We start from the raw sequence: 13890 nt of genomic DNA, 5'->3' as shown, positions 1-13890 counted from the left end.
CGAAAGAAAGGAGAATAAGCTGAGAGATCGAGGGAGCGAAATAAAGATGGATAGACGGTAAGAGGGATAGAAAGAGAGAGAAAGAGAGAGAAAGCGAGATAGAGGAAGAGAGATAGGGAGGGCGAGAGAGAGAGAGAGAGCAGACACAAAGTAAATAAAGTGAATACCGCACGTTGTTGAAATAATCCTCATAATCAAAACTTTAAAACGTGTCAGGCTTACTTGCATTCATGAGAATCGCATAGTAAGGCAATGTGTAAAAGTATAATATAAAACTATATTTCTGTTTAATTTGCAGCGCAGCAAAGTGAGTTATTAGGAAATTTAAGCAATATTGGCTTGCTTTTAGATAAAAGTGCCTTACGTTAGATGTATGCTTGCGTGGCTTTTGCTACAGGCCCGGCCTTGCCTGGGCTAAAGATAAATTATATATAAATTAAAGATTACTTTATGACCCAGCAGGTGATTTTCTTAATGTTAATTTAAGTTCAACTTAGTTTTTTGGGCATTTTCCATTTGCCAAACCGAGAGTGGAATTTTCAAAAGCGCCTTTGAAAATTATTTTAAAGACGATCAGATGAATCTTAAAATTTCGCAATGTCAACCAGAAGCCATTTGCCACATTGTGGGGTGGATTTTCTGAAAAGTGTGAATCACGTCCTAATTTAATTTTGAGTTTGCCAAGTAAAGCAAAAAAGTAAATAAAATATTTCTATATTTAGATGAGCAGCACTGTAGCTCTGTAAATGCACAGCATCATTCCTAATTTTCAGTGAAACCATTTTTGTAACAATATGATTAATAATTTACAGTATCTTGTAACATCTTAGATATTGTCGAAATATTATCAGGCTCCGTTATCAGACCGAAAGTTCATTATGATGATTGGCGAATAATATAAAAGGTGTAATAAAAAACGTAGCTGTTTAGTAAACGTTCGTGTACCAAGGAAATTGCACTTTAAAATGTCTCTCGCACGGTTACAAATACGTCATCAATACGGTATAGAAGGAATATAATGTAAAAGATAACAAGGATTAAAAATATAATTTATTATATAGTGCTCCTCATATGCCTTCTTTTTTGGCAAAGCGCCGAATCGCTGGCTGCAAGCTGCTGCAAAGAAGGCGAAACCCAGGAAGATCCGATTGATTGCCTCAGCTATTATGTCTGCTGCAGTGGAGTTTTTGTTCGCAAGACTTGCGGAAGCGGAAACTATTGGAATTCGAAAGCAGAAACATGTCAACCGAATAATGGCCAGTGTTGTCCCGGTGCTGGCGCGTGCACGGAAAACGAAGTACACGTCGATCCGCAAGATTGTGCTGCCTATTACCTGTGTCTTATGGGACAATTTGTGAGACAAAAGTGCGCAAGCGGTGCTTACTTTGATACCACAATCAAGGCGTGCGTTGTCGATACCGAAGGTTATTGCCCTTCGTCCTAATGAAAGTATTATATATCCAATTCTATCTCACATAAATCTAATTCAAAGAAATAAACATTTATGCACATGACAAACAAACTGTTGTTAAATTTATATTAAACTATGCAAAGTTCAACTGAAGAAAAAAGGGTATTATCGGTTAGATTTATAGATTAGGAAAAGTCTGTTTGGGCAAAATAATCGAAAGCAAAGTTCAATCCAAAACAAAAATATATCAGTTTAAATTTAATGCTACATATTTCAATATTGTATGTGTTCTTCAATCTAGATTGAAATGTTGTTTTCAAAGTAATGCAGCATATTATTCCAAATATCAATCATTTTAATATTTAGCTTCTAAGCGTCTATTGATTTCATCCCTTTTTCTTGTCCCTTCCCTGTCGATTGGAAATTTTTGAACTTTCAGCAATTATTCCTTATCAATTGGCTCGAAAAGTAGCCCACAACAATATATTTTTGTTCTTATTTCTAGGTCAATGTTATTGTTGTTGTTGTTATATTAATTCATATTTTCTTTAGGAAGTTGATAATTGACAATCTAGCATCTACTTTCTAAGTTTCACCTTTTAACATCACGATAAAAAAAAACATTCTTGTGTTCAACTACTGCATATGACTGATATGATCAACAATGATTTCTCTTTATCATTGGCACATGCATCGGACCCAAAGCAGAAACATTTAATTATTTTAATTGCCGGAAAATATAAAAGCGAAGGCAAGGCGTTCAAGGCTTCAGTAGGAAAAAGTCGTTGAACAAGTGGAGTGCAAAAATGGCTAACAATCGAAAATTAAACTACGGTAAGATATATCTTTCATAACACATATATTATAAGCATTCCACCAGCTTCTGCTTGTGAACTTCCAGGGTATCTCCTTTTAATTGCAATGGCACTTGCCATAGGAGCTGCGGCTGACGATTGCTGTCAAAGTGGAGAGACCAAAGCCGATGAAGATGACTGCACCAAGTATTATGCCTGCTGTACTGGTCAATTCGTTCACAAGTCTTGCCCCAGCGGAGAATACTGGAACTCACAGAGCGCCAGTTGCGAAACAGACAATGGCCAATGCAGTCCCTGCACATGCACAGAGGGAGAGACCCAGTCGGACTCCTCAGACTGCACGAAATATCTGGTCTGTAAGAACGGAGAGTTTGTATCCGCATCCTGCGATAGTGGAGACTACTGGAACGCTGATAGCGGCAAGTGTGAGAAGGATAATGGCCAGTGCATTCCTCAAACATGTACAGAGGGAGAGACCAAGTCGGACTCCTCAGACTGCACTAAATATCTGGTCTGCAAGAACGGAGAGTTTGTTTCCGCGTCCTGCGATAGCGGAGACTACTGGAACTCCCAGAGCGGCAAGTGTGAGAAGGATAATGGCCAGTGCATTCCTCAAACATGTACAGATGGAGAGACTAAAGCGAACCCAACAGACTGCACTAAATATCAGGTCTGCAAGGACGGAGTGTTTGTGTCGGCGTCCTGCGATAGCGGAGACTACTGGAACTCTGATAGCGGCAAGTGCGAAAAGGATAATGGGCAATGCGTTCCAACAACATGCACAGATGGCGAAATTGAAGTTAATCCTGCTGATTGTGCCGGATATTTTGAGTGTGTGGATGGCACGCTGGTCAGGAGGAAGTGCGCCAGCCAGACCTATTTCGATACGGACCTAAAGATTTGTGTTATCGACACTGAGGGCGTGTGCATTCCCAAGGTCTGCGATCCCGAGTGCTGTGATTATCCCAATGATTGGATCGGTCCCGTCGATAAGAACTGCTCCGCATTCATTCACTGCCTCTATGGCCACATGATCCTGCAAACCTGTCCAAACAATCTGCAGTTCAATAATCTAACAAAGGAGTGCGACTATCCCGATGTTGTCCAATGCGACGATGGCAGTCCGCCACCCAGCGGTCCCACTGCCGGCCCCTCGGGCACCTACTGTGAGAGCAAGGGCGTCTGTGTTGGACATCGCGATGGTACCATGTTCGCCGTTGGCAACAGCGGAGGCTATATTGTTTGCCAGTGCGAATGTGAGATTAACTTTACGTGCTCACCTGGCCTGGTTTTCAACGAGCAGATCCGTTCCTGCGACTGGCCTGCTAGCCGCTAAATTAATTAATAAAACCATTTAAAGCTGCATTATCGTGCTTAACTTTGTAGTTTTATCAAACGATGAATAAAAGATCGTTTCAATTGCAGCTCTGAGAGGACTTGACATACAATCATCTTTTTTTGATACTAAGGGTTTCCGCGTGTTTCCTGATTTAGAAGGTTTTGCCAAATTCAGTTGGAAACTATACGGATGAAAGTCGAACTTTCACTTAAACGACCGTGGTACCATCCAAGGGATAGATTCGCCGAATAGCTCTAATGCATTTTCCCAAAAATCCGCGAAGGGTCTTGTGGAATTTACCAGCTAATAAACTTCCTCAAGTACACCAAGAACGCCTCGAAAGGTAGACGAAAATAATAATCCAAACACTCGACTAAAAGAAGTCACAGGTATTAAAATTGCATTACTTGTATTAGTATATGTGTATTTAGAAGGGGTTTCCTTTCGGCTTGCTCTTCTTTGACAGTTTTCGCTTATTTCTCTTAGTTGGCTTCTTTTGTACCTCACACTGTGCGATCTTTGGGTAGTCGCATCGCCTCAGCTTGGCATTAAAATGCAATCCTTGTGGACAATCCATTACCAGGAACATCATATTGCTGCACAGCAAGAATTTGCCACAGTCATTACGATGGGGAACCAGAGCATCTTGCTTCTCATCGGAGCAAAGACCAGCGGTTACGGCGGGGCTAGACTTGGGCTCTTCCGTTGACGACACCTGCAGCTGCACCTGCACCTGGCCTATGGAACACTTGGCAGCCGATGCTTTCATGCAGAGTTTTAGAGTTGGACTGAAGTGTTGTCGGCCTGGGCAACGGCGTAGGTGGGCCATTTTCGATCTACACATATAGTACTCAGTGCAGGATCCTGCTTTGGGCAAGGCTACTCCATTTTTTTTGCTAAAGCACAAATCAGCAATCTGATGTTTATTCGGTTTAGGCAGTTGCTTAGGCGGCTTCGTATAGATAGGAGGCTCTTCGATCTCGTCACTGTCGAATTCCAATGTATCGGCTTCTGAAGTATCCATGTCCGCATCGTCGTCGTCATCTGGTGTTTCGTATGGACAGATTACATTGTCGGCATCATCGCAATGCAGGGTTAGGGGGTTGAATCGACTGTACTCATCGCATGAACCAGCAACAGCCTTGCCTTCGTTGCAAATATAGTATCCTCGACATTTCCCAAACATGGGCAACAGGCCGCCGTTTTTCCCCTTACAGATAGAGGTGTGAAACATGAAACCATCCTGTAAGATTTAATTAATACCGATGAGTCCGCCAACAAAGATTACTTTAGTATTATACTTTAAACTGGGCGACAGCTGTTTTATTTAGGATCAGAATTATCCAGAGGGCCACAAGAGACTTCATGTCTCCAGTCACGGTCAAATTCTCGTTTAAACTGTACGAACGCGCCGTCGAGACTTGTTTTTATAGACTGAACAGTTGTGGAAAATGAATGAATGAATGTAGTGCCAATATGTAAATTGTACCGATAGATAATATAATCTTCACTTCCCATGTGACAGATACGTAGGTAACTTTTTTGCCTATCATTTTTACAGGGAATCGATAAAATCGATCATGTGCTTTAAATGAAAAAACTGGAATCAAGATGGTGAACAGCCTACCGCCAACCTCTGTTTCACTGCGCTTTCATAGTTTAAAGGGATCTGTTATATATATGTATATACTAGGCGATAAGAATTGCCATGAAATAGATATATTATTATTTATGTACATCAATTATAACCTACTTCTTCACGCTTCTTCTTATTTGACTGCTATCTGACTCTTTTATACACATTTCTGACAAAAACAAAAGGGAATAGAGAGTTGGTTAGTTAAGGTAAGAGTAGAAAAACGATAGATAAATGAGACAGTTTGTGCAAAGAAGAGAGAGAGAGAGAACACGATAGACTGCATTAGAGTAAATAAGGTAGCTCAAAATTTGATTTATTCTACATCTTTGAACAACTTGGTAAAATAATAATACTATAATCAGAGCAAGAAAACGTACAAGGCTCACTTGAATACCTGAGAATCGCATAGTAGGGCGAATTACGTTTTACGATCCACGAAATTACGTTTCTTAAACTAGCAGAAACTAGTAACGCAGCGCGGGAGTTACCAGACAAGTGAAGTACACTTTTTTTGTGTTGGGCATACGAGAACATAGTCAAGTCTTTCTTCAAACTTTAAATATTATTTTTCCAGCCATTTTGCACTTAGGGGGTTGGGTTTTACAAAAACTTCCCATATGAATTTTCATAAAGATCTTTTAAATCGAGTTTGGAGGAAATCGGATGGTAAAGAATGTTGTGCTGCATGATCTTATATCAATATAATGCATTTAAATGGTTACAATCGGTCGTGTCACAGAAATCTCTATGGTTTTGCCGCACCCATTAGTTGCAAATCTCTCAAAAAATCTGTCGGTGACACAGTACATTAAGACATTTAATTTTTTCGAAGTTCCGTTTCCGAAAGAGCTTCATTGATATATGCCACTGCCCTTTTGCATATACTTATAAAATAATAAACTATATATTAAGAACAACGCAACGCAAATTATATAAGACAACAGTTTTGATAAATTTAAAAAAACTATTAATTGCCAGTTAGCCTGGAAAGATTTTGACTTCCAATATCTTACTACAAATTTTGTAAAATTATAATTCACCAACAAATTCAAATAATAAGCTTCAAATAGAGAAAGCAGAATACTCCCAACATCCATGTTCCAATCATTGGTTTCTTCAATTTTCTTCAGGGGTATTTTTGATTAAATCTTTTAAGGTTTCAAATTTAAGATATGTTCCTAAAAGAATGCTAACTTCCATACATAAAAAAAACAACATCACCCGCAAGTATGCAGGGAGATAATGAGCGCCTATAGAAGCTACTAGAAAACTGAATTTTTATTTTCTGCAAATTTGGCAAATAAAAAAAAAATAAAAACTTGTATAATCTATAATATCAATGCATTAATTTTAGAAAGGAGGGGAGGGAGGGGCCAATAGGCACTCAGCTCCAAGTGGACGTGTCCTCATTATTATGCACACTTTTTTACTCAATAGCCTATCGCAAAAATTCAAGGCTAGGCAGGGAAAATGATTGGTTGCTAGTAAATAAACAAACACAAGAAAAAACCAAACATTCACCCCATTCTGTTCTTTCCCTTGACCAAAATGTTATTTCATTAATTAATACTACGATTTTAAATTAAATTCCGCCAAAATCTTATCCATGCGTATTCATTATCACTTAAGTGGGTTATATCTTGATATGATTAACGTCTGTCTATCAGTTTCCTTCTTTTGCTGGCTCTATTGCTGAAATATCTTTTCAAATACCATTAGTCACTTTAGTGTCTTCCAAGTCGTGGAACTACAAACAATACAATATATTAAAGCAAAACAAATATTAAGAAATAATTCGAAACAATTAAGTGTATTTATCTAAGAACAATAATAAAAGTTAACGCAAATATCAAAATGAAAGGTAAACAATTTTTAAGCCCTTTCCCTTTAAATTGGATTCAAAATATGTAGTAAGATTGTGCTTATGTGTAAAATAAATATTTCTGTATTTAACCAGTGTACATCCTAGAGACATTAACTTAGTTAAGAAGATATTTATATTTTGGATGCGTAACATGAATAATTTCAAATAGAATTTGATGTATGAATAAACGTATAGATTATATGAAGTTAGTGGTGTTATTTATATATGGTTAAGTCAATATGAAATGATATAAGATCAAAAGTTAATACAACTGTCAATTTGCTTGTGTTGCGTGTGTAGTTTGTGTTTTGAAATGAAATTAATCAATTCAATAGTGCACAATTAGTACATTAACTATCTATTCTTCTTTTGATTTAATGATGATGAAAAACGTGTTGCCTTGAGGCGTATGCTTTCCATAATCATAATTAAATGCTATGATATAAATAACACAAAATAAATTCTGCAATCGAGGCGCTCGACTACGATATACCCTAGCAAAGACACACGCAAGCAAAGACTGCTATAGACATTGTGCATTTCATAAACTTAGAGCTTAATCGTATATTCATTTTCTTATATTTATTTAATTTATTATATTAATTCAATTAAATAATTATTGTGTGTAAGTATACAAAAAACGATTACGAATTACTAGGCGGGTAAGATAAATCATTTACCGAGAATTGCAACATTAAAATGCTCTAGCAGTTATTTGGCTAAAATTATGCTTGATTTTTATTCGGGCAGCCTGCTAGAGTATGTGATTGCTTTCTTCAGTTCGATATCTATTATTGGCTTACAGGAAGAAATACCCTTGGAAAATGAAAGAACAGGGTATATGAAATCCGCAAACATAAATGGACCAGCTGTGGTTGCAACAAGCTCGATAAAGATCTCGATATCAATATTTGATAAGGAATGAGCCAGGAACTTACTTTGCTAATGAGGCAGCCACACGAAAATTACTATTTTTGGCACATTGGTTATTATTGCAATGTGTATAAAAGGGTATTGAGAGCAAGCATTCTCTCAGTACCGCCTAGGCTGTGAAGAGCTGTAAAATAGAAATTTTAAACTTCAGCAACTAAAAACAGCCATGCGCAACTTATATGGTAAACGGCAAGAATACAAAATACAGGAATTATTGACCTAACGCTTTTGCCATTTTGCAGCTTTAACCTTACTGCTTATAGCAGTTTCTGCTAGCAGCATACTTGCTGCCAACTTGGATAGTCGGCAATATGTTCCTCTATCCGTTTCAGCTAGGGATGCGGGAGCTCCTTGCCTGACAACAACTCCGCCATGTGTTACCACTCGCCCGCCGTGCTCCGGAAATGCTCAGCCTACAACAACTACATCTTGTGTTACCACACGGCCGCCATGCACCGAAGAGGAGGACGTAACAACAACAACACCATGCAGCACAACAACAACGACGACGACCACAACTACAACTACCACAACAACAACCACAACTACAACTACCACAACAACAACCACAACAACAACGACCACAACAACGACAACGACAACTACAACTACAACGTCTACAACTACAACGACTTGCAGCACAACGACAACCACTACGACAACAACCACAACAACGACAACAACCACAACAACCACAACTACGACAACAACTACAACGACAACAACCACATCTACGACAACAACGACTTGTAGCACAACGACAACAACCACAACAACCACAACTACAACAACAACGCCTAAAACTACAACGACAACAACCACGACTACAACAACAACGACTACAACTACAACGACTTGTAGCACAACGACAACAACCACAACTACGACAACAACTACCACAACAACGCCTAAAACTACAACGACAGCAACCACAACTACGACAACAACGACTACAACTACAACGACTTGTAGCACAACGACAACAACCACAACTACGACAACAACTACCACAACAACGCCTAAAACTACAACGACAACAGCCACAACTACGACAACAACGACTACAACTACAACGACTTGTAGCACAACGACAACAACCACAACTAAGACTACAACTACAACGACAACTACCACAACAACGCCTAAAACTACAACGACAACAACCACAACTACGACAACAACGACTACAACGACTTGTAGCACAACGACAACAACCACAACTACGACAACAACTACCACAACAACGCCTAAAACTACAACGACAACAGCCACAACTACGACAACAACGACTACAACTACAACGACTTGTAGCACAACGACAACAACCACAACTAAGACTACAACTACAACGACAACAACCACAACTACGACTACAACTACAACGACAACTACCACAACAACGCCTAAAACTACAACGACAACAACCACAACTACGACAACAACGACTACAACTACAACGACTTGTAGCACAACGACAACAACCACAACTACGACAACAACTACCACAACAACGCCTAAAACTACAACGACAACAGCCACAACTACGACAACAACGACTACAACTACAACGACTTGTAGCACAACGACAACAACCACAACTAAGACTACAACTACATCGACAACAACCACAACGACGACTACAACTACAACGACTTGCAGCACAACGACAACAACCACAACTACGACAACAACGCCAAAAACTACAACGACAACAACTACAACTACGACTACAACGACTTGCAGCACAACGACAACAACCACAACTACGACAACGACGACTACAACTACAACGTCAACAACTACAACTACGACTACAACGACTTGCAGCACAACGACAACAACCACAACTACGACTACAACGACTTGCAGCACAACGACAACAACCACAACAACGACTACAACTACAACGACTTGCAGCACAACGACAACATCCACAACTACGACTACAACGACTTGCAGCACAACGACAACAACCACAACTACGACAACAACCACAACTACGACTACAACGACTTGCAGCACAACGACAACAACCACAACAACGACTACAACTACAACGACTTGCAGCACAACGACAACAACCACAACTACGACAACAACGACGACGACTACAACGACTTGCAGCACAACGACAACAACCACAACTACGACTACAACTACAACGACTTGCAGCACAACGACAACAACCACAACTACGACTACAACTACAACGACTTGCAGCACAACGACAACAACAACCGAGTGTATTACAACGACACCAAAAACAACAACCTGCACCACAACAACCTGCAGCACAATCACAGTTACTACTGAGTGCAATACAACAACACCCCCGTGCGCAACCACAACAAAGTGTCCAGGAGCAGCTGCAGCGACAAAGGCTAAGCAACCATTTCGTGCCCGACCTAGCTACCGCCCACTCAAAGAAGTTACTCAATTTATGAATGGAGTCTCATCAACCGACGACCAAGTTCAATTCATGTGCCATGGAAAGCCCAACGGTTTTCTTTTGGCCTCCCCAACCCGCTGCAACGACTACTATATCTGCCGCCACCAACAGGCACTTAAGGTCAGCTGTGGCGACAAGTACTTCAATGGCCAAAAGGGCATTTGTGATCTTCCCGAGAATACAGGATGTGTTCAGCACTAGATAACAAGAATATATCCTGATCGCAAGCACAGTATTATACGAAAAGAATGGAGACCAACTAAAATGAAAGCTCTAATAAGAATATTATTTTACCAATAAAATATGCAATTGCTTAAAAAAGGCAACTTAATATATGAACATATATCTATTATATTTATTTGGATCACCTATATTTTATATACATTTGTATAAACTTGTTTAACGTGGTGACTTCCTCATTGGGGATTAAGAAATAGCTAGAAGCAACAACGAAACAACGTCTTCCACAAACGAACATTCCTCATAGTCTTAAAAATACTCGATCCGGCTACCCGATAGTTCGGATTCTTGATTCTTTAGCTACAAGCCCGAGACTGGAAGACCCATAATAGAATAATAGTGTATAGCAGTGAATTTGAGTAGGCTGGATACAGGGTATTTACTATTCTTTATTATCTACTAAGCACTCTCGACCCATTTCTAATGATATAAATATTTTACTCTTTTCTTTTAGCCTATGACTGGAAATATCTCTTGATAACGTTGTTGCTAGTGTTTGCTGATCAATGGATTTCCGCTAGGAGTATCAAAGTAAACATGCTATTCGGATCTACTGCACTGTTTGATTCAACCTTTTGTGAACACCTGCCGACTGGCTATTATGAATACCCCTATGATTGTGCTGCCTATATTTCATGTACGGATTCACGGGCAGAGTTAGAATACTGCGCTACGGGTAAACTCTTCAATAAAGATCTGCAGATATGTGACACTCCCGATGCAGTTGATTGTACCGAATTACCACAACCGACAACAACTCCATCCGATGAGTGCATGGGTGTTGCTAACGGAATTTTGATGCCCTCTGTTGAGCACTGCGACGAGTTTATCGTGTGCATCAATCAGCAAGCTGTGATCCATAAGTGTCCCGAGCCCTATCTTTTCAATCCGGCTTTGCACGTATGTGACGATCCGAACGAGGTTGTGTGCTATGACGGACAGAGTACGGCTAGGACAACCACGGAAGCACCAAAGCCAACTACGGAAGCACCGAAGCCAACTACGGAAGCACACAACGAATGTCAAGGCCAAGAAGTTGGCACCTCATTTCCATATGTTGAGGACTGTCAAGAGTATATTCTATGCCTGGGTGATGATCAGTCTGTTAAGGCCAAATGTCCAGTAAGTTCTTGGTACGATCCAAAGACCGGCAATTGTGGACCTGATGTGCCGCCAACAGCTTGTCAGGAAGTTGAAACAACAAGCACAACTTCAAGCACAACTCTAAGTCCAAACGAACTCTGTGCAGATCAAGAGCTTGGCATCTCCTATCCCTTAGTTACCAACTGTAAGCAGTATATTGTGTGCTTGGGCAACGGAGAGTCTGCCATAGTTGACTGCATTTACAATTCTTGGTATAATCCTGCGACGGGCGACTGTGGACAGGATGTCTCACCCACAGCGTGTCAGGAAGGCTCCATACCTACAACCACAACAGCACCGACTACTCCAGCTACTCCAGCTACAACGCAAACACCCACAACCCAAACGCCAACAACAGATGAACCAATATCTGAAATATGTACTGGACTACTGCACGGGCAGTATGTGAGCTATCCCGACAACTGTAGTAAGTATGTCGTGTGCTCGGAGCCAGTGCCTATAGCATTTTACTGCACTCACGGATATTACTTCAGCGAGGCTCAGCAGCAGTGTGTGGACTGGGACGAGAGCGACTGCAAAACAACGGGGAGCACCGTGTTGCCTCCGTCACCGACGCCTGCCCCTGGCATCTGCATGAACAACAAAGGCAGCACATTTCCATATCCCGAAAACTGTCAATGGTATTTCCGTTGTGTTAACGACAATGTCTACATGATGGCTGTTTGCATAAGCGGCGAGTTCTACGATCCCAACAGCGGCGAGTGTGGTGCCAACGTATCGCCCGATGCTTGTCAAGAAAATTACTCGACTGATTTGAGTACAACTACTACAGAAATGACAACAGTCTCTACCACCATAAGCACAACCGATTTGACTACAACTACTACACAAATAACAACAATTTCTACTACAACTGCACCGCAGTCTGACCCTTGTGAGGGCGTGGCGGTGGGCGAACTGGTACCCTATCCAAACGACTGTACCAAGTTCATTCAGTGCAATAGCCCCAACCCTGTGGTATACGATTGTGTCCAAGGTCAAGAATTCAGTGCTCTACTTAAACGCTGCATGGCACCCTGGTATGCAAACTGTACGATAACACCGACAACTGAAGCCCCTTTGACATCAACAACTGAGCTACCTGACATCAAGACAACAGAGGCCAATCCATCCCCCCATGATTTCTGTGAAGGTAAAACTGACGGCTCACTTGTGCCTTATCCGAACAACTGCTCAAAATATATTGTGTGCCAAGAGCCCATCGCAGTGGGCTATGCCTGCCCAGATGAAGAGGAGTTCAGTCCGACAGAATTGCGCTGCATGGATGCCCAGCTCGCCAATTGCAGTCCACAGGCATTGCAAACTATTCTGACTGAAGACAGTCAACTTTAATATCTAGTAAGACATAAAAAGGAAATATGCCTTGGCAGTAAAAGGATTTAGTTCGCAAACGAAGGTGTTCAATTCCTATCAAATAAATAGTAGGGCTTGGAATAACTAAGTTTGATATGTTAAAACATTAAAAATTCATTTTGATAAGAAATATTATATTGATAAAGCGATTCATACTACATTTGATTACAAAGCTTTTCAATATTTTGGTAGCTTTGATACCACAACGCATTGAAAAAATCATTTACAACCATATAAATTATATTTAATCGTTACTTAACATTTATTGGGGTTCTTTAATAATGGACTAGCGGGTACTTCACGGCAATTTTATTTGCTTTAAAGTTTAGATAAAACTTTTGTGCGTATTTCTCGAGTTCATTTCTCAAGTTCATTTCAACGTAGATAGATATTTGAAAATGAGTTTGAAGCCGATCGGATGGCAAGCATAAAGTTGCATTTAGTCACTTTCCGCCAATTTGTCACACTTGCGATTGGCACTTCTGAAATCGCGAAAACGCGTATTAAGTGATATGTTGCACTTTGTAAGTTTGAAGCCGATCCGACGAAACCTTAAAGTTGGCCCACAATTATCCGCATTTTCCATCCAAGTGAGTAGATTTAGCGCAAAATGTAAACTATATCTCTAGAATATATATTCATCCAGATGCTTGGAGCTGTATTTGAGCCAGAAACTTCACCCA

The 13890-nt window shown here is 40.3% G+C and overlaps 5 protein-coding genes across 5 annotated transcripts in view; 3 read left to right on the top strand and 2 right to left on the bottom strand.

Annotated features, from left to right (window-relative positions):
* The window catches only part of LOC135433370 (peritrophin-44), a 40960-nt gene that overhangs the window by 8214 nt on the left and 18856 nt on the right, over window positions 1-13890 (bottom strand). The gene's annotated exons all lie outside the window — the stretch shown is intronic.
* LOC135433325 (tenascin-X) lies at window positions 2319-3562 on the top strand. The gene has a single exon (XM_064689342.1). The coding sequence runs from the start codon at window positions 2333-2335 to the stop codon at window positions 3560-3562; it is 1230 nt and encodes a 409-aa protein (XP_064545412.1). The 5' UTR covers window positions 2319-2332.
* On the bottom strand, window positions 3993-4932 carry LOC135433324 (probable chitinase 10). Its single transcript, XM_064689341.1, has 2 exons — window positions 4867-4932; window positions 3993-4808 (listed from the first exon to the last, which is right to left on the bottom strand). Exons 1-2 carry the CDS (start codon window positions 4930-4932, stop codon window positions 3993-3995), a joined length of 882 nt encoding a protein of 293 aa, XP_064545411.1.
* Window positions 6940-13276, top strand: LOC135433259 (chitin-binding domain protein cbd-1). The gene is made up of 2 exons (XM_064689272.1): window positions 6940-7065; window positions 11145-13276. The coding sequence occupies exons 1-2, from the start codon at window positions 7059-7061 to the stop codon at window positions 13184-13186; spliced, it is 2049 nt and encodes a 682-aa protein (XP_064545342.1). The 5' UTR covers window positions 6940-7058; the 3' UTR covers window positions 13187-13276.
* On the top strand, window positions 8168-10651 carry LOC135433156 (mucin-2-like). The gene is made up of 2 exons (XM_064689122.1): window positions 8168-8183; window positions 8244-10651. Exons 1-2 carry the CDS (start codon window positions 8168-8170, stop codon window positions 10649-10651), a joined length of 2424 nt encoding a protein of 807 aa, XP_064545192.1.

The sequence above is a fragment of the Drosophila montana genome, unplaced genomic scaffold (genome assembly GCF_035044405.1).
Source record: "Drosophila montana isolate Dmon_TW-CO22-7 unplaced genomic scaffold, ASM3504440v1 contig_3217_1, whole genome shotgun sequence".
Taxonomy (NCBI): domain Eukaryota; kingdom Metazoa; phylum Arthropoda; class Insecta; order Diptera; family Drosophilidae; genus Drosophila; species Drosophila montana.
This window is presented reverse-complemented; position numbering and strand designations above follow the sequence as displayed.